Source organism: Leucopleurus acutus (genome assembly GCF_964270905.1).
Source record: "Leucopleurus acutus genome assembly, chromosome: 1".
Classification (NCBI taxonomy): domain Eukaryota; kingdom Metazoa; phylum Chordata; class Mammalia; order Artiodactyla; family Delphinidae; genus Leucopleurus; species Leucopleurus acutus.
In genome coordinates, this window is record NC_139142.1 from 127,293,618 (window position 1) to 127,317,748 (window position 24,131).

Consider the following 24,131-nt stretch of genomic DNA (forward strand, 5'->3'; position numbering starts at 1 on the left):
ACAGAAGGCATCAAATAATACAGCTCCCTCACCCCAGAAAGAAATACTGGGTATGCCCCACAGCTACTCCTCGTGCCTTTATCCCACGTTCCCCAATGTTTGGTGCTGTTAAGGTGATCCCTCACAGGGTGCCAAGAAACCACGCCCAACTGGTTTGCTTTCTTTACGCAGCGAATGGCCTGGCCTACCTGCTGTCATTTAAATCTTAAGTAAGGACTGAGTATCAAGTTTGGGTTCCTGAGAGCTGGGCCCCACAGGGAAAGCAGAGGGGGAGAGTCGTGCAGGCTGGCCTTCACCTTCCTTCTTGGCCATCTTAAGAGTTCTTCTGGGGGATCTTTACTGTCACAGTCTTAACTTCGGAGTACTCTCGCAAACCAAATTCTCCCCTGAAAAACAGAAACGGGCTGTATCAGGTACCAGAGGCCCAGGCAGCTCAACATGGGCCTTCCTCTTCAAAAACCCTGTTCCAACCACTGGACGCCCAGGATGTGCCTGTGCTCTAATGGCTCTCCTCGAGACCCAGTCCACTTTACCTGAAAGAAAACCACGAGGGTCCTCTCGGCTTGATGTTCTACATTCCTTCTCACTGGTCCTTCGGTTTAATAAGCGGCAACAATACCCAAAGGCCCACCACAGAAGAGTACAGATCACACGCAATGCCTTAAAGACAGAACCCTGAACAAATACCGTCTGCGGCCTCCACAGAGTCAGGGGAAAGAGGAAATCAAAACCACGGACGGGAAAGGAATTGGGAAGTGTGAGTCAGCTGTCTCCCGAGACTTGCCCTCGGCCACTTCCCCTCCTGGCTCGTGGCACCCTCTGGGGCCTTGATCAGGGATTTCTGTCATCAGGCAAACGAACGTTTATTGCACTGTTACTATGGGGCAGCACCGTGCTGGGCCGGGTGCAGGAGAAACCAGATAATCGGCCCCGGCCTCTGAAGGGCCTGTAGGTGGCCGGGCCTGAGAGGGGGGAGGGGGAGCCAGGTCACCTGCCTCGGCGGCCCCAGGAGAAACAGCCCCTCCGACCACTGCCTGAAGGGCGCTGGCTCGTGGAAAAGCCTCACTGCTACGGTGCTCCTTTCCTTCACTTCTCTTCTCTCGTTCCTTCTTATTCCTACCTCTCTTTAATTGTCTTTCTTTCTTTTCTCGATTTCATTGTCACATCAAGCATGTTCTCTTAATTATTTTCTGCAAAATACTTGACATTTTCTTCTTCTTTTCTTTTCAAAGTCACTCCTCTGTGAAGCTTCTCCTCAAGTTCTCAGCAGAAGGAGTGCCCCTCCTGCTCTGTGTTCAGAGCACCTTGTACCCACCTCTACCACAGCCCTGTAATACCAGGAGGGAGGGCGGGGGTGCTCGAGCGTCTCTGTCTCCCCCACCGATCTGCATCTTCCTGATCTTGCTTTCTGTCCTCCCCCAAACCTAGCGTGCGGCCCACAGCATCAGGCTGAAAGAAAGCACTTGATAACTGTGGGAGCGAGGAAGAGGGGGCAGGCTTCTTCCTACCCCCTCTTCCCCAGTTCAACCCTGCTGACTGACCATCTCTGCCAGAAAAAAAACATGAAAGAACGCTTAGACATATATTTGAATAAGAAAGGATTAAGACAGGCCGTTTTTAAAAACAGTCTTATATAAAAGGTATAAAGTTACTGCAACTGGGCTTTACAGCGAAGGCCCGCTGTAAAGGATTCATTCTGCTTCCCTGGCCCGACACAGAGCTGCCCTTGCTGTGCCAGCAGCTCCTCTGAGCACCAGGGCACCGGAGTGGTCGCGTCCCCTTCCTCCCCCACAGCCCCCAGAACATCAGCGACTCAGGCAGCATGGTGCTCTCTCGTCTGCACTGGCCGTTCTGCTTGCAGGAATGGGAAGAATAAGCTTGGGATTGCCCCACTCAGTATGTGGCTCCCTCACCGGCTCTGTCCAGGCCAGCTCTGTCCAGGCTGTCTCTTTATTACCAGCTCAGCTCTGGCTCTCGCTGGCCTTTCCCCTGCCCTTGGGCAACTGTGCATGTGTCTCTTCATCACGGACATCATCTGCCTCTGCCTCCTGTCTGAAGTGTGGCTACTCCCTTCTTGTTCCCTCGCTTGTGCACACACGTGGGGCAGACCCTGAACCACTTTCCTCCCACTCAGATCTCTAACTAGGTTGTGAGAGATGTAAGAATGTCTACAGAGCTGGAAACCTTGCTTTCGAGTGTGACTGCCGGATCCCAAATCTCTGGGTGCTCAAAGCAATGGAAAATTCTGCTGGACTGGAGGTGCTCCTCTCTCGGGTCCCAGGCGGCCATCTGCTGCATGGCCGGCACACAGCCTGCTCCGAGATGTCGGAGTGGACTCACATCTGCCATGAAAGGAAAGACTGCCCATGGGCCCAGGCCTCAAGGAAAGCCAATGAGAAGTCTCAGGGCAGCGCGTGGAGCAGAACACTGAGGGTGGGGGTCGGCAGACAGGAGTGCCAACTCAGCTCTGCATTAAACTGGCTGTGTGACTCCAGCTGACTCTCTCCCTCCTCTTGGCACCCGGTCGTCTCTCTGACATCAGTTCCTGAACCTTATTACACACATATCACCCATGAAGCTTGCTTAAACTGTAGGTTCCTGACCATCTCCCACCAAAGATTCTGTTCCAGTAGGTCTAGGGAGGAGCCCAAGAGACCATGAGATGGGTGGCTACTGGACCCACTCTTTGAGCAACACTGCTGTAAGGTCTCTGAATCCAATCCCTAACATGTGGATTCTTCAGCTATTTTGCCATCTCATTCTAGGGTCTTTCTCTCAAATCTACTAAAATTTTTCTCAATCCAGTTAAATTCTGTGGCACATAGTTCCATAGTTAAGGAAGAAGTCCACTACTGCACAAAAGGCAGACGTATTGTTATTGACATGCCCCAATCTCTTGGTCTAGTCACCTTTCCAGCGGGGCCATGTGTCAGGGCACAGCACATTTAGAAGCCTGTATTCCTGCTTCTTGGCAAGACTAGGTTATATTCCCAAAGATGAAACCAAACTCGGCATACGTAAAGGTAAGGTAAGACGTTAGATTTGGGTGTCTCTCAGCCAGCCATTTTAGGAAGTCACTCAGACTCACGCATAAAACAAATAGGGATTTCTGCTTAGGGTGTATATTTCCCTGCCCTTTTCTTTGACTTACAGCAGCATTTCTCAGAGCAGCATCCCCAGACCACCTGCACGAGAATCATTCCAGAAGCTTGTTAAGAATCTAGGTCCTGGGCCCTAGCCCAGATCTACTAAATCAGAATCTCTGAGAGTGGATCGCCAGATAGGCAGGGTTAGAAAGCCCCTCTCCCAGCCTACAGGTGACTTTCTGTGCATACGCAATGCTGTGCACACACACACTGACTCAGAGCATCCGAACAACACTTCTCGTCTTCAAAGCGTGTGTCCTTAGTTTTTAAAATGCTGAGGTTCACAGCGTTCTTTCCATCCCCTAGGTTTGTGATACATATTTTATAGCTTGGACTCTATGACCCCTTGTCTCAGGAGAGCTTAAATGAGACGGAAAAGGATGGGAAGGCTGAAATAGATGGAATTAGCTGGACAAGCAGAACGGAGAGAAACTCAGCCCAAGTCTCTGACCCTGGGAATTAGAGGCCAGCCCATCAGATAACCTGTAGAGGGCAGCCCTCTCCACAGCTCTCTGTGGGGTAGCACTCAGGGGCTCCAACAGCCTTCCTTGGAGCTCATTTCCAGAAAATGCTACTTCCCTTCTCTGTTCCTCTTAGAGGTGGGCAAGGAGATGTCAGGGACCAAAGCTGCATGGAGCCTGCAGGCCATGAGATAAACAATTCTGTCCAAGTGGAAGGCTAAGCAGAGTTTCCAGGACTGTATTAAATGAGAAGAAGAGTGGGGAACCAGGACAGGGCAGGTTCTTTTATCTGAAGCATTTCCTACCACTCCAGGTCATTTAAGGAAGAGAAAACATGTTTTGGGGGCAAACAGGAACAAAGACTCATATAATTTAGATAAGATGAAGTGAGTCTCATCAAAGAGCACTGCTTCCTAATTATTTTTTAACTGCACTGGGAAGGCCAAATCACTACTGTGCCCATGAGACGAGTCGAGAAAGGCCACTGTTCTGTGTGGTTCTGACACAGCCAAACTGTCTCTTGGACCTTCTTTCTAGGCGAGGGCGATGTTTCTGACAGGAAGAGACTGCGCCTGAACAATGTCCCAAGCCCGAATCCTGGTAGGAGGCTTGCCTGTGATGAGAGTCCAGGGCTAGCCTGAGATGAGAAACCATCAACCAGCAATTAGTTATTTCAAGTGTATTTTATGCCCATGATGCACCCTGTTAATGATCTGTAACAGTCAATGTGAGCAGCATTCCCAGAGCCGGCGATGGCCCCAACATTTCAGAGACTGGGAGAGCACCAACACAGGGGCAGGAAATGAAAGAAGTTGAATGCATCTTCAAAAGTGGAAGCAGAAAGTTAAGGCCATGTGCAAGTTAAGAAGAGATACTTAGAGCACATGAAGACTTTATAAAAGCTGAAGGAATACTAATAACTTAGCAAATAGGATCCAGACTGGGTATGGGTTCTGGCTATAAAGCAAGTGGGAGGTACTGAAGGCCAGAAGCAAAGGTTCAAGCAAGAGCAGTTTCTCCCTTTCTTAATACATTTATTAAGAAAAAGAAGGACTGCCTACATAACAGTCATCTACTTGATCAATAATGATGATAGTAGCTCACATTTTCCGAAGGTTTGCCAGATACCCTTGCTGGATGTTTGGCATACATGATTCTAACATTTAATCCTAACAGCAACTCTGTAGGGTAAGTACTATCTATAATTATTCCCATTTTATAGATGAGGAAACTGAGGCTCGGTGAGATTAAATAGTTTGTCCAAGGCTGCACAGGTATTAAGCAGTAGGGCCAGGGTACATATCTGTGCAGTGTGATTCTAGAAACTCTGCTCTTAGCCTCAAAGCTATATCTACTTCATGGTTTAATGGCTCGGGACTAGAGATTACCAGCTACAGTATCTGAAGATGTAAATCCCCTGTGCTAGTCATGGGTTCACTGCACTTCCCCCCAAATACCATACTTATTTCTCCCACAATACCTCTGCTAACTCTTCCCCCACTGCTATCCTGTTTTGCCCACCAACCATGAAAAACTATTCCTCTCTCCTCATCTACTCAAATGTTCCTCTCCTTTAAAGGCCAATTCAAATCCCTATAAAAGATCACATCTAATGGTTTCCTGGACTTCTCCAGCTCACAACGATCTCTGTCACCCCTGCATTCCTCTACCACTCCACAGGCTTTTCTGGAATTCTTTTGATTCTTTCAATGTTGTATATTTCATTTATCCAACAAAATTTCAAGTAATTTAATGAGCTGCACCTTCCCCTACAGACCAAGCATCATGCTTTGCACAAAGTATGTATGTGCTCAATACTTTTTAGCAGACTGATTGCGAACTAAGCATTTGTTCAAAAAAGTATGCATTCAGTAATGCCCGAGGGAACAGGCATGGAAGATGTTTCCTCTTATGAGTCACAGGATTTAGAAAACATGGATCTAGCTCCTTTCGAAATGAGGGAAAATGAAAGTTTTTTGGGACGAGGGGAGATGTCAGCTCAGGAAGACCCTAGCTACCATTCATTCTCCGAAAGCAATTCTAAAAATCCATTCGTATGTGAAGTTGCAAATGCAATCACTCTAGTTTTCCTCTGCCACAGTCCCATTTTTCAGATCCTCAGCATCACAAGAGGGCAGCCCAGCTCTGATTCTGACCCTTATACCTGACTCCTTATACCTGGTTCCCATGCTTCCTTGGCCAGACATCACAGAAACTAAGCCACTAAAATTTAGGTTCAAAGCTCAGATCTGCCACTTACTGGCTGTGAGACTTGGGCAAGCTACTTAACCACTCCAACCCTTAGTTCCTCATCTGAACCATCTGTAAGATAAAGATAAATGTATCTATCCCATAGAATCACTGTGAAAAGCAAATGAGACAATGTTAGGTAAGAAGGCAGAATAAAGCCATATGCAGAGCAGGCATTTAATTAATACCTATTATTGCAAAATCCTTGTAATGGGTCATCTTCCTGTGATCTCTGCCAAAACATCCTCTATACACCAAGAATGTTGGCCATAAGAACGTTGGTATCCCCTCAGCTCCCACAGTATGCCCTTTAAAAACCCTTTGAGGTTGGGTTTAAAGCAACCTCTCCACTTGTATCTTCAGCAAGTCTCCTCCATGCATCCTGTGCCCTAGGCTCTGCAGCCCCAGACTCAAAGATCCTACAGGCACTGAGCAGGTGACAGTGAGTGAATTGGGTATGTGTAAAACTAACACAGCCAATATTCAGTTCCCAGAAGCAGGCATGATGGGGAATAGGGAAAACTGCAGAGCTCACAGCTGCAGCAATTTTGCTTTGGGAGAATGAAAATAAGCAAGAAATCTAGATTTTTATGGAAAGTCTCCTCATTTTGAATGTCAGGTAAAGGTTTTTAAATGTTGTAAGGAAAAAAAAAAACCAAAACATTTCTCTAAGCCAGATTTGTCCCTGGGTGGGCAGTTGGTGACGTCTGTTTTAAACATGCCAAACTCTGTTTTGTGTCTGGACTATTCTGTAGTTGCTATGCCTTCATGCCTTTGTTCTTGCTATTCCCTCTACCTGGAATGCCTGCTCCTAAGAAACTGAAATGTTATTTCCTCTGTGAAGTCTTCTGTGACCTCATCAGGCAAAATTGATTGATTTTTCCTCTGTACTTAACAAGATATTTGACATACTTGCATAATAGCACCTATTACATGGAATTATTGGTACATGAATTTTTCTCCATTCCCACTTAAGGTAAGGGTATTATTGTGTTTTATTCATCTTTGTAATGTGTGCTTTGCTTATACATTTATGTTTTCAACCAAGTGTTTGTTTAGTGAATGGATGAGAGTAAGAGAATTCACTGATGCTGTTGAGTGCCCCTCTATGCTGCTATTCGCAACCCTGTTTCTCTTCAGGCACCAGCAACTTTGGACACTTACATTTCTCTCCCATTTCCAGACATCTTGAATCCCCCAAAGGGACTCTGGGCATTTAAGGCATTGTAACAATTGATCCTGAAAGAAGAAAACATGGTACTGTTAGTGTGTATTCTGCTTACACAGAAACAATAGCACTGGCATGATATTTCTTTTATAAGTTCTATTTTTTAATTCCTTTTTCCCCACATGAAAATTTTATAATTTAAGATTTACTTTGACTTCCTGATCTAGCCAATAGGAAGTATCCCTTCTCAGGGTGAAGTCTTCGGTCTCCCCCATCTTTCCAGAGCATATGCTTTTATTTCACGCAGGCTCTGGAGAATTACAAGCCCCCTCCCACCCTCATGGAATGTGTTATGGCCAGAACGAGACTGACTCTGGTCTTACCAAACAGTCCCAGCTTGCATTGCAGAAGACACCGTGAGGGCCTTGTTGATGTCATTAGTAAAGACAGCTGCTACAAGTCCAAAGTCTGAGTTATTGGCTCTTTCAATAACTTCATCCATAGTCTTAAACCTCAAAATTTCCTGAACGGGGCCAAAGATCTGCAATAAAATAGGTTGACCCAACATGGTTGCTTCGCCATCCTTTCACCTGTTTTCTATGTTTCAAGGCAAGTTTATTCTGCCTTCATCATTTAAATGATGTTTGAGTTTAGCAAAACATAACTGTAAAAATATCCCAAACTTTCCCAGAATAAGATTACATAAGTCTACCCTTAGAGTTTAACTCCTCCGCTCCCCCACCCTGCCTGGCAACACTTGATTCCACAGTGTGTTCTAAAGCTGTGTTCTCCATGATCCCCCAGGCACTGCTCCAGAACTGAGAACTACCGCTCTGGAGAGGTGGCTGATCTGCAACTGGTCCTCTCCTGCAGAAGCGCGAGGATGCTTGGGTGCTTTCTATTTCCTGCTTAACAGCCTAATGACCCATATTTGGGGGAACTGAACTGTTGACAATGTATCACTGAGACCAGTGATTGGCTTTTATGATGGTTCTGTTGGCTAATAACAATTAAGGCACATCACCTGGCCTCCGTCTAGCTTGCTTGCCTCTTTGTCTAACTTCTTTCTTGAAACTGGGGATTTTCATAGCCATGTTTATTGCTATTGTACAATGTATATAAAATACAAAGAACTAAACCTCTAATATTGTCCACTAGAAATGCCCTGGAAGCCATCCCAAGGAAGATGTGGCTGCTGTTAAAATCTATGTGATACCTCCTCCTTGGCGATCCGCATGTCGTCAGTGACGTTGGAAAACACCGTGGGCTCGATGAAAAACCCCTTTCGGCCCAGCCCTTTGCCTCCACACTCCAGCTTGGCGCCTTCGGCCACACCACTCTGGATGAGTTCCAGGATCCTGTTGTACTGTTTCTTATCAATCTACAGAAGAAAGTGCCTGATGACTCCAAGTAAAATCTTCTATGAAAATGGAAATAAGCATGTGCTCAAGAATCTCTCTCATTTGTGATTTTTGGCCAAAGCTTCATTATACCTAGTCAAATCATATGGAACTGCTGTTAATTAACCATTTTTGACCTGTGAAAAAGGGTAATTTTGTATGGTTCAACCTAATACATCAAGAATTCCAGTGAATGCCCTGCTCTGATGATACTGACAAGTCGTAAGTAACAGTTCAGGAGTTAAGCAATATTTCTAAATGATGGAGATACCGGCTAATTGATTATTCACTGTTTACACAAGTAAAAATTAACCTTATAAACAAATGAATATCGGGGTATATTTTTATGGAACTACTGTTATACCATCAGAGGAAAGGATTAAGTTTAAAGAGTGAGAGCTAGCGTCCTAGTCCATAAAATAAGGTCATTCTCGCCCCCCGCAAGCTCCCAAGTTATAGACTTATCACTCAATTATTATGGTAAATAAAAAAGAAACCTACATTCACCTGAGTTTGAATTGCTGTTACAACTTCAATCTTCTCTCAAATGGTCCCAAAACTAAGGAGATATTGCTTCTTATCAGGAAAACCCATGCTCTAGTGATCCAGATGAGATCTGGTCTACATATTCCTTTAAAAATTCTCAGTTCGAAACCAGAGTTCTAACTGGAAATATACCTTGATGACCATGGAGAACCTGCAGAGCTCAAGAGTGCAGCCAGCAGGGACCTTTGTGGCCCTCCTCATCCACCACAGTGCATGAAGCATTCAGAGTAAGAGAGCACCCTATGGCAGAAGAGAGAGCAGGCAGCTCTCCATTCCCTTCACAATTACAAACTGCACGTGGCCACCCCAGAGTAGGTCAGGTTGATGGAGAGAATCCTTGGCAGCTGGTAAAAGTATAAATGGGTTTCTGGGAATGAGAGATACCTGCCCTCCTTGACTGTGGCACCTGTGGGGATGTCTTGACTCCAGCAGTTAAGGACTGGGACTGGGTTCTAGTCAAGATCCATCTTGCCATGCCTGGGTCCTTTTTTGGAGCTGAGAGACTCCAACCTACCCCCAAAGTTCAAGATATCCTTAAGGCAATCCTAATCTCTTGGTTTTTCAAGGATAAAATTTAGAAACAGAAAGAGAAGCACAGGACGTAAGCGAGCAATGCCTCACTGGCTACATTTCCAGCCATGAAGACAGATGAGGAAGAAGAGTAAGGAGTCAGCAGAAGGAGGAAGATGATGCTTTGTCGGGTTCCACTAGAGTGTCTGGTTTCTGTGTTCATAAGAGATTAAGTAAAGAAAGGGCATGTCCAGGACATGGAAGCAACCTAAGTGTCCATTGACAGATGAATGGATAAAGAAGATGTGGCACATACATGCAATGGAATATTACTCAGACATAAAAAGAAACGAAATTGAGTTATTTGTAGTGAGGTGGATGGACCTAGAGTCCATCATACAGAGTGAAGTAAGTCAGAAAGAGAAAAACAAATACCGTATGCTAACACATATGTATGGAATCTAAAGGAAGAAAACAGGTTCTGAAGAACCTAGGGGCAGGACAGGAATAAAGACACAGACATAGAGAATGGACTTGAGGACACGGGGAGGGGGAAGGGTAAGCTGGGACGAAGTGAGAGAGTGGCATGGACATATATACACTACCAAATGTAAAATAGATAGCTAGTGGGAAGCAGCCGCATAGCACAGGGAGATCAGCTCGGTGGTTTGTGACCACCTAGAGGGGTGGGATAGGGAGGATGGGACGGAGGGAGACGCTAGAGGAAAGAGATATGGGAACATATGTATATGTATAACTGATTCACTTTGTTATACAGCAGAAACTAACACACCACTGTAAAGCAATGATACTCCAATAAAGATGTTTAAAAAAAAAAAAAGAACGGGCATGTCTGTGATTTCTCTACCTGGGGTCCCTGCTCGGTGGTGGGGTCAAAGGGGCTGCCCACTATGCGCCTCTTAGCCCGCTCCACGCTTCTTCTCACAAACTCTTCATAGATGGACTCCTCCACAAAGATGCGAGATCCTGCAGTGCAGCACTGGCCTTGGTTGAAGAACACACCCTGGTGAGCCTGCTCCACGGCATAGTCCACTACAAGAGGAAACAGCCATGCTCTCAACACTGCTTTGCCCGTGGAGGGGCCTAAGGGACCGACCCTCTTCCCTCCCCAAAGCCCCAGGTGTAATGTCATGCTCACCACAGAGCAGAACTGTGAGCAGCCCAGTGAAAAGCACTGGATTGAGAATACAACTTGGTTCTAGTTCTAACCAGACCCTGACGTTATTGGCTGTGTTAACTTGGACGTCTTCACTTCTTGGAAAACCTTTCTTCTGTAAAAAGAGGGATTAGACCACGTTATCTATAACAGGAGTCTCAAACCCCAATAACCACAGGGGCTGTGTAGATAACAGTAAAGCAATGTGACAGAGACTCAGAAGGAAAGTACTACCTTTGGCTGTTGCTATGCATAAACATAGCCCAGGGCTGCCAGATTTCCAGTTTTAAGAAAAAACGGAAATCAATATTTTGTGTAATACTGAGAAGTAAACATAGCCATACCTTGCATTTGGCCTATAGACTGCCAACTTGCAATCCCTAATCTATAGGACCTTGCAGCTATACTCTTAATTAGTATTTTGGCAAATTAAACTGTGACAGCAATGATCGTCTTTGAAGACGCTCAATTTCCTCTATATTTACATGGAATTGTATAGTAGCATATGGTAACTCGTTTTCATCTCATGTGAAAATAAGAGATACTAAATAATACTCAATATAGTATTAATAAATCTGGTGTCTGCTAGTTGCTAAATGACTCACTGACTGAATGAATCAATGTACTGTCAGTGGAGCGCCTACACCTTAATAGGAATTTAGGTACAGAATCCTGATCCTCTTGACAACTAGTATACAGCTGAAGCTGAACTTGCAAATTCCAAGCTGGGGCTGAAATTCAGGCAATCTGCCTTCTGTTCTCTGATCTCTCTAGTAGTGAAATTGAGGAAGCAGTGCTGCCTGGCAGGATGTGAAGAAGAAAAAGGATGACTGAAAGAGGTTTTGTAATTTCATTCCCTGGCAAGTGTGTCCAAACATGAGGAGCACACCCGTGCAGAGTGGACTAGAGAGCGTCCTGCCTGGAGACATGGGGTTTCTAGGTTATAGCTCTAGGCCTCTGTAGAGTCCTACTGCCAAGGTGTAATCACCTCCAATTTAGGTCTATTCATACAGAACTGACCATAGTGTGTTGTCATCCTGACTAAAAGCCATGGGGGCAACAGAAAGGCGTGGGGATGGCTAAACAGAGAAGGGGGTGTGGGTTTGGGACAACGTTGGTAGAGCTAGTGAACTAAAAATTCTTAATGATCTACAAAGTCACCAGGCATACATGAGACGTTTCAGGTTTCTCGAATCTAGGCAGAGGTTACATTTCCAGTGTTCAGAGGCTTAGACCACTGCTCTTTCCACTATACAATACCAACCAGGCCTTCACCTCTTCTACCCTATTTTACAACAACACAGAGTCAAAATGGCTTATTATGTCTAGAAAACAAACTCTGATTGTCAACTGATAAGTGGTCTTTACCAATATTATTTTGTCCTTAAAAGGAAGGGTCTAGATTTTTCTCCTTGAATGCCACTTAGCTTCAAAGACCTTTTTCTTAGTGTCCCGTTGAAAGTGGAGATAATAAAAGTGAGCACCGCAGGCCAGTATGCCAGGGCATGTAAGAGATCTGTGGTTGACTTACAATCAGCATCTGCAAAAATAATATTGGGACTTTTCCCTCCAAGTTCCAGAGTGACTCGTTTCAAATTACTTCTTCCAGCTGCTTCTTGGATAAGCTTTCCAACCTGAAAGAAGGGAAATGGAGAAAGGTTTTGCGCACCTTGCAGTTGAGACCGTCAGTGGCCAGAGCCAGCTGTGGGCAACAGTGGGACACAGCAGTAATGGATCCTGCAGGGCAAAGCACCCACCGGATACACAGGAACGAATCTGTGGTCAACTTGCGTGGACAAGAAATAAGTCAGTTGGGATGCAGGTTAATGTCTGTTCTGAAGTGAGCTGGAAGACTGCTTTAGTATCATGATGGAAGGAGCAAGGAAAAGGGAGTTAAACCTGGAATCTTAATCACTGAAAGATTTCTCTAAAAGACAACTAGCAAGCAAAATGTAACTAGAGATTTTCCATCACTGCATTGTGGCTTTTAGCTTTGGACTCTGGCCTCCAGAAAAAAGCCAACTGGCTCCACTTGAAAGACATGATGAGCGTAAAACAAACTCTTTAAGTGCCTCCAAAAATGCCAGGTATGACTTTAATCACATGGTCCAAATATATATATTGATGTGATACCTTTGCTTCTGCCTAGGGCTATAGTAAAAGGATTCCAGAAAGCTGAGGATCTGTCTTTATTTGTGCAGTGCCTATTTATCTAGAATCCAAGCAAATAGAGGCTGAGTTTGAAGAAAGCATTTCCCATTGTGTAGACTCACAATGCTAATAAAATTGAAAGCGTCAAGATGGAAACACGGATGCAGCGCCTAGAGCCCCCTTTCAAGGAAGAACGCGCTGCCTCAGTGCCAAGGAATGCTGTCAGCTCCTTCAGAGTCACCTCAGCTGAAAAGAGCTTCCTTGCCCAAGGGGACGCCCTCCTTCAGGTGTCCCACATCCACCGCCGGATGGTGGCGGTGGTACCACCAGGCAGCTCTGAGAGACCACGTCTGCTCCACCACAGCCAGGTGCTTGGCTGAGGCCATCAGGCCTGCACTGCAGCTCAACTTCCCGTCGTGTCAACTGCCCTTTGGCTGGGACCCCTAATAAATAACCTGCATGGCAAACTCCATCTCAGAAACCCCTTCCAGGGCACCTGGCCTGTGACAGGGTGCTGCCCTATTGGAGGGCAGAGGTCACTCTACGGAAAGTGCTGGGCCACCCTATAGCTCTTATAGGCAGTTTGCCCTTGTTGAGATGAAGACTGCTACTTATGCCTGGAATCCTACTGAAAATAAAGTATTTTAAAAAGCTGGGGAAGAAAAATGCTAAATATATGCTGGACCCCTCTGGTCCCTGCCTGCGATCCTCAGGAAGGACGGGTAACTCCTCAAGCAGTGTAGCAGAGCAGTGGTTAAGAGAAAAGGCTCTGGAGCCTGGGTGTTTTTTTTTTTTTATTGATTATATCACTTAACGACTGTTTGACCTTGGGAAATTTTTTATCTTCTCTGAGCCTCTGTCCCCTCCTCTGTAAATGGAGCTAGAAACAGTACCCACCTCAGAACTTAGGTGTCCTGAGGATGAAGTGATTTAGGGTCGACGGCCCTCAGAACCCAGACTGGCTCGCAGTAAGCGCCTGCACCAGTTAGCCGCGCGCAGGTATGAGAGGCCAGGGCCCCTTCTTCCACGCTGGGCGCAGAGAAATGGAGGTGGCTGTAGGGGGCAGAACCTTCCAAAGCAGGTCTCCTCCCAGGGCCCCTCCACTCTCTGTGCGTGTCAATTACCTCAGGAAAACCCCGAGGAAGCCCTCTGACTTGCCACCAGTCTCTAGTATTGCTCATTAGCTGGGCTAAATGCTTTACATGTTTTTATTGTTACTCTACCTCGTGCCAAAACATTTTTAGAAAATATACTCTCGTTCTGAGGAAATCTAACTTTGGTGAAAAAGTAGTGATGTCTCTGAAAGAGGTAAAATTAGAGTCTCTTAGATGCAGAACACTGTTACTCATCAAAGGTTTAACAAACACCAACATCTGGCCCTAAGGATTAATGGGCAGACATCAGCCCACAGCCAGACGGCCCTTCCCCACCGGGCCGGCTTGTCTCTCTTCGACCTCAAGGTAAACCCCCTAGGAAGATGGGCTAATAAAGGCCCCGTTCTCAGGCAAACATGCTCTCCTGCAAGAGGAAAGTATGGATACACAAAGGAAACGAGAATCTGGCCCTCCATCCTGGCAAGAGAACAGCAGTCAGGTAAGATTAGGACTGAAGCCTGAGACCCTAGCAGAGGGGAACCCACACGAGGGCAGCAGGGCAGTAACACCATGGGGCGTCCCCGAGGAGGCTGTCGCCTGCAGCTGCCTGTTCTGAGCAATTCTACTGTGCTTGTCTCTCTCTGCCCTGAGGAATCCATATCAACTGAAGGGGACTCATTTCAAAGTCCAGGAAGATAAAGAGACAAGTGCTTTCTCAAAGAAGATAATCACTGGACATCATGAACATTATTATTAATTATATTTAAAAAACTAGCATTTATTGAGTTGGTTTATATCAGACATTTACACGTATTCATGCATTTAAGCCTCTCAAAAACCCTACGAAGTAGGTATTATCTCATTTTAAAGAATATTAAACTCAGGTTAGAAGTCAATGGATGTTACCAGGTTACCTGGCAGTTACACGCAGAGTCTGCTGGACTCTGTGCAGGTTGACTCCAGGGCCCAAGTGTGGATCACTTCCTCTCCTTCCCGTAACCTCCTCCCAGCACTCTGCCTTCCCTTCTATACTTACTGAGCACCTAATGCATGCCACATACCACCAAAACCTTATCCCTGAAACTCCAAATTAATTTAAAAGTGAGGAGGAATATCACTTTTTATAGACACAAATAATGATCACAGTTCATCAGTTACAAAAGGTATATTCTGCCTTCAGACTGACATTTGAAAAACAAACAAAAGCAAGGAGAAATCACGGATTTTACACATAGGAAGATGCTGAATAAACGTGTGGAGTTGGTAAAGAGAGTGCCGACTCACTAGCATTACATTTCTGTTAGCTCTGCTCCCTGACATTCATCAAAGTGCTCTATGGGTTGATATTTGTTGCATTAGGAATGTTGTCCAATGATTAGTATTTTCATGGCTACAGTAACTATACAAAAATCTTGCTCAGTCTATGGTCATCAGAGAAGAATACCTAAAGAATAATTTTTCCTGCATGAATGCTTTGCCATTTTTTCCTTAGAAACCAAATTCGTGCTAAACACCGAAAGGCAAATCTCAGATGAATAATGATTTTCCTTTTCATCTTTGGAAGAAGGTCAAGTTGCAGCCCAACCTCAAGAAAGAACTGGATGTGTTATGCTACAGGAGAACCACTTCCATCTGCAGTGGCCTCAGGACAGGATACTCTGAAAAACCCCAGTTGTTCACCAATCCCCTTCATTCAACACTTATTCCTGGTTCTCCTACTATGTGCCAAGTGCAATGCTAGGCACAGTTCCTCATCCACAAGGAGCTCACAGCTAAGAGGATTCCCATGTAAACCTAACAGGTGTTCAATAAGTACAGAAAAATCTGGGCCTGATTTAATATTAGATCTGAACAGTGAAATTATGGTTGTGCAGCATTTTGTTATAACCCAGAGTCAGGCTCCTCTGGGCCTCACCCACAGAAGTGGGCTAGGTGTAAAAATCTTCATTAATTATGTGATTGGGTATCATCATCTGCCTTCCCATAATACTCTCAGTTTGCAGGTCAGACTCTCTTTGGAGAACATATTACTACTCATGAATTCTCCCTGCGCGTGGAACGAGGTTAAGTGACCCTGAAGGGAGGCACTCCTCACTGTTATTACCATGAGGGGGAAAGAGACAATAGGAAGAATAGATGCAACTCCAAAGCAGGGAATTCTTAACAGGAAAGAGTAATGTTTAAAAATAAAGAGCTCATGTGAGAGCCAACTCTTACAAAATATGATAGGTCCTGTGCAAACCAACCTAAAATATTACTTGTACAAATCCCATGCAAAGGTTTCCAAAGTTAAAATCTATGGGGTAGGAAAGTCCAGGAAAGAATGAAGTACAGACATGAAAGAAAGGCCTGGGATTAAGTGACCCATCTTAGATAGAAAAGTAGTAAGTTCCGCAGGGATATGTACGTGCTACGCCAGTCATATTTATACACGACTACAAGGTGGGAGCATGAGGTGAGATAAATGAGGCTGCCAGGATGCACAGGTCTTCTGAGTGGTTCAAGTCAACAGGGGTGGACTTCGTAACACCAAGCCCTATTCTGATAAATAGGCAACCTGTGAGATAAAACAGAGAAATACACAGTTTGAGAAATTAAATCTTGTATGTGAACACAGATTAAATAGAATAAAGCACAGAGAACAAATTTTGACCAAGTTCATCATTATCTTTTTTTTTCAAATCAGAAAAGATTTCACAATATACTCTTATTATATACATCCTGTCCTATCTCTGACAACCTAGCTAATTATAATCATAACCAGGTTTATGGATGACAGTTCGGCCCACAGGAGGGAGAAGACCTAGTTACTATAGGTTCTGGCTTGGCCTCTAACTAACCTTTGATTTGGGGAAGCCACTTCACCTCCTTGGGCCTCGGTTTCTCCAACTGATGAACGAAGACACAAACCAAGCAGTTACGCTGGCCCTTAGCACCCCAGTTAGTTGGAAGAGTTAAAAAAGACTCAGGGCCCCTGCTCATTCTGAGAGTCTGTCCAGAAGAATCCAATTCTCCTGGATTCTTCTTGTCTTACTAAGCAGACCTCGCTTTTCATAGAGGCACCACAGCTGCACTGAATGGTAGATAAACCTGATCTTTTTCAGTTTCCCACAAAGAGCTCATTATGAAAGAGTAAGTGATAATGTTCCTATCATGGGGTGTCTTAACTTGGCACTCCCTGCAGAGTCTCTCAGCTGTATCTGTGTACCTCAAACAGGCAAGGGCGAGGAACCAGGGGCTCGCCCACACATAATGGAACTGGGCTAATTCTCAGCAGGAATGTTGGCACAAATCAACTCTGACTCCCATCCTCATTCTGAATAGTCTTCACGATTGATATCAGGAGTATCCCTGGAAGAGCCACAATGTACCAGAATCATGCTCACAGCAATGCAGCAGGGTAGGAAATGCAATTTGGAGCTTTGCATGGAAAATAATTAGTTATACAGGACAAAAAAGACCATGGAAGGCTTTCCGTGCCCTCTTTATTCAAGGCTGTTGCTCCCTGAACAGAGTTTCTAAAGTCTGGTAAAATTTTTCTTTTTATTCATTAGTTAATTACCCATATTTCTAGGATGGGCTTCTTCTCAGAGATATTTCTTTTTCTTGATCAGTTAAGTATACATATTGGGGTGGATTCCTTCTCAGAGATATGCCACCTTTTTTAAAAGATGGAAAACTCTCTAGAAGAGATCTCAGTAAACAGGTTGAAGATGAATGCTTTTTCCAATATATTTTCCTTTCTTACACCCCAAACAGATTGACTCTGTGCTTCTTTCCTCCTCTCCTTTCTTGATTTTCATTGTGCTACTGGTTCTATGATAGAAATAGAAATGCCCAAAATATGTATAATTGGACATTTCTTGTCTTTCTGAAATATCCAGAAATAACAGACCAAATCAGTCTTCGCAGATCTGCACCAGAAAGTCACAGGACCAAGGCATCTAAGCAGTTCCTTTAATTTAAGGGATAATAGCAATTTCAAAACTTTGTGAAATTCAGACTGTGAAAAACAATGCAGCCTCTGACTATGCTTCCAGCCCCTCTCCTCCACCACCATCCTCACCACCACACACTCATCACTACAGCACATGAAACCACTTGCCCTTCCTGGAATATGACTGTGTCTCTGTATTAGCTGTTTCCTCTGCCTGAAATGTCTTTCCTCTCCTTGCTTACTCATTTTTCAGCCCTACCTTTGCCACGTCCTCTGAGAAGCTAGCTTTCTAGATCCACCCTGGCTATAGGGTTTGGTTTTCCCACTTTTCTGATCCCACATAACTCTCATACTGCTCTTGCTTAATTAGCTGTCTTCCCTACCAGATTGACCATCAGCAGAGGGACTCCTGTGCACGCACATGCACGCGCACACACACACACAGATTGTCAGCAACATGTGATGAGCCAATGGGCCAGAACAGGACAGCTGCTCTTGAAGTCTCTGGAAATCAGAGACTATGAAGTCTTCAAGGAAACAGAGGTGAGTGATTAGAACACAGAATGCCTATGTCCAAGGCTTTTGCCTTGACACCACTGGCAGAATGATTTTGAGCTTTCCTCTTCTTACTTATCTTTGGCTGAAATTTCCACATCTTTAATGAAGGGGATGGCTTCATGGTTCTGACATGACTGCACGTTGGAGCTCCCGGAGCACTTAAAATCGTTTTCTTTGTCTGGGCTCTGCCCCCAGAGATTCCGATCATCTTCGTCTGCAGTGGAGCCCGTGGGCATGGGTAGTTTAATGTGCTGCTAGGGTTAAGAACCGTGGAATTAAAGAATCCTTAAGGGCGTTTCTCTCATACTGTCTCTAACCTTTCATCGTTGGTTCTGTTTTCCAATTGTTGAACATTATCATTTATTGAGCACCTATTTTGTGCTGCTTGTTCTCACAAACATTATTTAATCCTCATGGTGCTCCTGTGAGGTAAGAATTATTACCCCATTTTAGAGTTGAAAGAAAGCATGACTCAGGTCAAGAAATGACTTGCTGACAGGCACCCACTGAGTGGCAGAGCCAGGACTGCTTCTCTTCTCCAGATGTTCTCCTGGGGTTATATACCCTCTGCTATGAGCAGAATTCTGATGGCTAAACACACCATCCACAGCTAACACATATTCCAGAGCGACTGCCCTGTACCCTTAGCCCTCCTTCTGTTACATAAGACTCTCCCTTTTAATCTCAAATAAATTTTAAAAAATCAAGATTTTGATTTTGGGGGAGGGGCTCTGCTTTGATGGGAAGAAGCCTGGAATCCTCAAGTCAAAGGTACTACATGTCCCACTAACCAGGTGGACTAAACGGATGGGCTTCTTAGGATCGGTTCATTCTCAGCCTGAGCTCTGAGGAGATAAATCTACTGCAGAATGAATCAAAGAATCTCAGCTAGCAGGCAAAGACTACAGCATACTGTTTCCTATTCTTCAGCACTCAAGGTTTTATTTAAGTATTAAACAAGAAAAGGAAGAAAGCACATAATTTAAAACCTGTACATCCAAAGGTTTTGACACAACAAACTGGTATTTTTCATTCAAATGCTGGATAGTTTACTAATGGACTCATACAACCTTAGAAAGAGGCTTATAAGTTGTTTTAAAAAAAAATAACAGAAAAACTCTAGCAGGCCACTTCTCCCCACCTACAAAGAGGGGTGAGGCTACCCAGAGGGGAGAGCTGACCTGATTCATTACTCAAGCAGCAGAGAGGGTGTCTGTATCATGTAAGATGACATTCATCTCACTTAGGAAATGAAAGGAGAACCCTGGCTGCGTAAATTAGAATCAGTGATAATACAGCTGTTAGCTACAAACATTTGTTTGGCACAGATCAATCCGGACTCTCCTGTAGTTTGCTTTGATGGTCCCTCTACTATCTTGTTGACTAATGATGAAATCATGGTTTGTTAATTTAACTGAATAAAGAAAACATCATACCAAGCAAAATGCAAACTGTTTTCCTGTACTTTATTGAGGTCGTTTATTTACTCTGTGCTTATAAGAGCCCTTTTATATTCACTTATCAAATATTTACATTCATTGCTTATGTATTTAGCTGCATAAGGAGAAATTAATCCTATCTTTGAGTAACTTTGTTTTCTTTTTAAAGGCCTTTTGCTAAAGTAAAATGGAAAACAGCCACCTCAAATAAGCTTCTTGTTGCTGACTGTTCCAGACATTTTGTGATGTATAAACAGGTCCCCTCTACTAGGATAATCATTACTGGAGCCACATTCAAATCCATATTTAAGTGACATGTACCCTCTGGAAGAACCTATACGGTTTCCCAAGTAACCTACAAAATTAAGAGAGGGTAGATAAATAAAGAAGTTAAGAACTACAAGCTGTAAAGGGGTTTGGTGATTACATGATCATTAGATTTGCCTGTGAAAGTTCTCCACCTGCCACCATTAATATAATTATAAGGTGGCTTTTGTAGTCTAGTCAAATACTTCTCCCTCTGGTCCTCTGTTATCTGTCAATGATATCATCCTAGAGAAGAAACTTGGAGATACTCAAGATGCCACAGGATTTGTTTCCCTCCTAGTGAATGTAAACCCCTCTAGAGAGAGAAATATCAATAGACTCCACCAGAAAACTTTAGGTGAAACTTGCTCTATGCACACTGCTATAAGCTATCTCACTGTGTGAATGTTCCTAACAGCAAAATACTTCATGGGGCCACCTTCCGTCTTATTCTCTTTCCCCAACTCTCCCTTCTCTCTCAGCTCCCCCATTGGATATCTGCATTGTCGAAGATAACATATTTAGTTGTTAATATTCTTCCTGTGAAGAAAAAGAATTTCCTGTGTTATATAAAGCAACAGTGAGATAGCACTATACCCCTGTTAGAATGGCTAAAATTATAAAGACTGACCATACCAAATGCTGCTGAGGATGTGAAGGAGCTAGAAGTCTAATACATTGCTGGTAAGATGATACACCCACCTTGGAAAACAATTTAGTAGTTTCTGAACCTAATAAGATCCAGCCATTCCACTGCTAGGCATTTACCCAAGAGAAAAAAAGAATCAATCAATCTATCTAACTATCCACCTACATGTGCGCGCGCGCGCGTGCGCACACACACACACACGGACTGGCACATAAAATGTTCACAGGAGCTTTTATGTATAGTAGTTCCAAATTGGAAACAACCTAAATGTCCATCAACAGGCAGATGAACAGATTGCGATGTATCCATAAAATCGAACACTACTCAGCAATAAAGAGGAATTAATTTTTGATATATATGCAAAAATGTGCATGGATCTGAAAATAATTGTGCTGAGTAAAAACAGTCAGACAGAAGAGTACATACTGTATGTTTCTATTTACATAAAATTCTAGAAAATGCAAATGACCTACAGTGGCATAAAGCAGATCAGTGCCTGGGAATGGGAATGGGGGGAGGAGCAGAGCGAAAGACGCAAGCGAGATTACAAAGGGGCAGTAGGAAACGTTTGAGGCTGATGGATGTATGTACTATGTGAACTGTGGTGATGGTTTCACAGGTGGATACATATGTCAAAACTTACCAAACTGTACACTTTATGTGAAATTTATTGTATATCAATTATACCTCAATAAAGCTGTTAATAAAGATATATTAAGTAATAAAAATGTTACTTTATTAGAGTAATTATGCCACACTTCTTTTTGTTGACCTTTGTGAATTATTGGTGGGGAAATGATATTGAATCCACATGACTATTTAAAATATGATTTAATGGTTTTAATTAAAGTTAAATGCATTAGAATAGGTTAATTAAATTTTAAAATAATTAAAGCCTGGAAGGGAAAGAGAACAAGTGAAGAGGAAAAAAAACTAAACTTAAGGGAAAGCAAAAGGCGGTGAAAACAAAGAACAGATTAGAAGCCAATAAAAGAAATTATTGGAAGTAAAAGGGTGGTAAAATTTGAGACCATCAATCTAAATAAGAATAAAGCATCATACTCATCATAGAAATTGACCAGTTCTCAGTTATCTGCACAGATAGAACAAAATCGTTGAGCTAAGATCTCATTGGGTAGACAAGGGAAGGGTGGTCATTTTCGTCAGAAGAAATGACATGTGCAAAGTCACAGAACTGTGGGGACTTCCCTGGCATTGCAGTGGTTAAGAATCCACCTGCCAATGCAGGGGACACGGGTTCAATCCCTGGTCCGGGAAGATCCCACATGCCACGGAGCAACTCAGCCCGTGAGCCACACTACTGAGCCTGTGCCCTAGAGCCCTCAAGCCACAACTACTGAGCCCGTGTGCTGCAACTACTGAAGCCCACGTGCCCTAGGGCCCACGTGCCGCAACTACTGAGCCCACGTGCCGCAACTACTGAAGCCCATGCGTCTAGAGCCCATGCTCCGCAACGAGAGGCCACCACAATGAGAAGCCCATGCACCGCAAGGAAGAGTAGCCCCACTCACCACAACCAGAGAAAGCCCATGCACAACAATGAAGACCCAATGCAGCCAAAAAAAAAAATTAAAAATCAGTTTATTCAAGCAAGCACCCAGGCAATCTTCCAAAAAAGTGAAATAGAAAAGCAAAACAAAACAAAAATAAACATTTATTAGAGGACAAAAATATTTGTAAAATATTTACAAAAGTCATAAAACAAAAGGAAAGTAAAATTTCTAGAGGAAAGCAGGAATTAGTTTTCGGCAGACATATCCTTTGCAAATAGATTCAACTAGAATCAATCAGATTCAAGTAATATTCACTGAATTCTTACAATGTGACAGCAATAGGACTGGAACTTTCAAATACACTATCTCCATTAATCCACAAGTAAACATGTAAGCAGTTCTTCATAACCCCTCTTAACAGATGAAGAAATGAGAGATCAGAAAGTCTAAATAATATGCCAAAGAGAGCTGGGATCTGATCCAAGCTTGGTTGAACCCAGCCCCCTTCTATATTACACCACATTTTCCCAAGACTACATTGTTATACAAATCTCATTTAACAATAAATAGAAAACAGTAACAGCTACTATTTATTGACACTTTGCTAAGGGCCAGGCCCTGTGCTGAATACTTTAGATACACTAGCTTACTTCCTCCTCACACTCCATGAGTCAGGTACAGTCATCCCTCATCTACAGATGGAAATCTGAGGGTGGGAAAGATTACATATTAACGTGTACTGTGAACAAATGCACACTACCATGAGAGAGGTTTAAATTGTGTCTAGTTTTCTCATCTAGATCTGATATTTAATCTTGATTGCTTTTAGTATGATTTGAAGACTACGTTTGGCATTTCTTACTGAAAAAATACCTTCCTCTAGTTTTTTTAGAGGTAGTGTGAGGCAGCATTCTTTCAAGCTTTCATTTTAGCAGAGCCATGAGGAGTACTTTATTTTTCTTTCAGAGACTCTAAATAAAGGATTGAAAGAAATAAACTCAAGGCGAACTACATTAAAGCTCTAAACTCCCTAATATAAAATTCTGTGAGGAGGTCTTTGTTGATCGTGAGATGGATCAGACTGACTGTTAACCCTTCAGCTCAGTTATTACCTTTGCTTATCATAAACCACTGGATAGTTTTGTAGATGGAAATTCACTTGGCCTGAATGTAGGTGAGAGTAATATAATCTGAGCATTAGAAAGATGATTTACGGAAAATGGGTATACGGGAAAACCTAATGTTTTTCCTAGCTTTTGCACACTTGTGTGTCCCTTAGATACAAAAATACTTCCACCAGAACACTGGAATTATGAGTTTAGCAGTCACTGACTGAGCATCTGGTGTCCAGCACTAGATCACTCTACCAAGTGTTCGGGGCACGAGGAAATCAGACACCCACTAACTCCTCAACAAGTCCCATCTGTTGTGATTTAGATTCATAGGGCTATTTTTTCCCCCATCTCTATTAGGCTTTTCAATTTAGAAGAGATTTTAAGGATATACTGAATTAGTATAAAATCTACAGCTCTGGAGTTAAAATGCCTGTTAAAAGCAGAGCTGACTAAAATGCAAAAAACAAAAACTGCATTTGCTATTGAGAGGCAACAGTGAAACCTAACATCCCATTTTACATTCCAGCAAAATATGTATCAAGCCTTTTGAAAGTGCTGGACTATCAGGCATGGGAAATGATTCTGAGAATTGAATGATACCAGTGTTTGATGATTCTTCGCCAATATCAAGAAATACATTGCTCACAAGGGTCCCCACAGCTGGGGTTCCTTTCCCACAAGTCCTTTTCGTACTTTGGCTCCCATACCAT

The 24,131-nt window shown here is 43.6% G+C and overlaps 1 protein-coding gene across 2 annotated transcripts in view; it reads right to left on the minus strand.

Annotated features, from left to right (window-relative positions):
• Nucleotides 1-313: 313 nt before the first annotated feature.
• Nucleotides 314-24,131, minus strand: part of ALDH1A2 (aldehyde dehydrogenase 1 family member A2) — a gene marked incomplete at both ends in the record, with an annotated part of 94,178 nt that continues 70,360 nt past the window's right edge. For both annotated transcript variants that reach the window (XM_082839676.1, XM_082839675.1), the window contains 6 exons: nucleotides 314-386; nucleotides 7,022-7,096; nucleotides 7,409-7,566; nucleotides 8,242-8,406; nucleotides 10,350-10,534; nucleotides 12,190-12,292. In XM_082839676.1, the coding sequence (XP_082695802.1) occupies nucleotides 314-386; nucleotides 7,022-7,096; nucleotides 7,409-7,566; nucleotides 8,242-8,406; nucleotides 10,350-10,534; nucleotides 12,190-12,292 (759 nt within the window). The remainder of the gene's footprint in view (nucleotides 387-7,021; nucleotides 7,097-7,408; nucleotides 7,567-8,241; nucleotides 8,407-10,349; nucleotides 10,535-12,189; nucleotides 12,293-24,131) is intronic.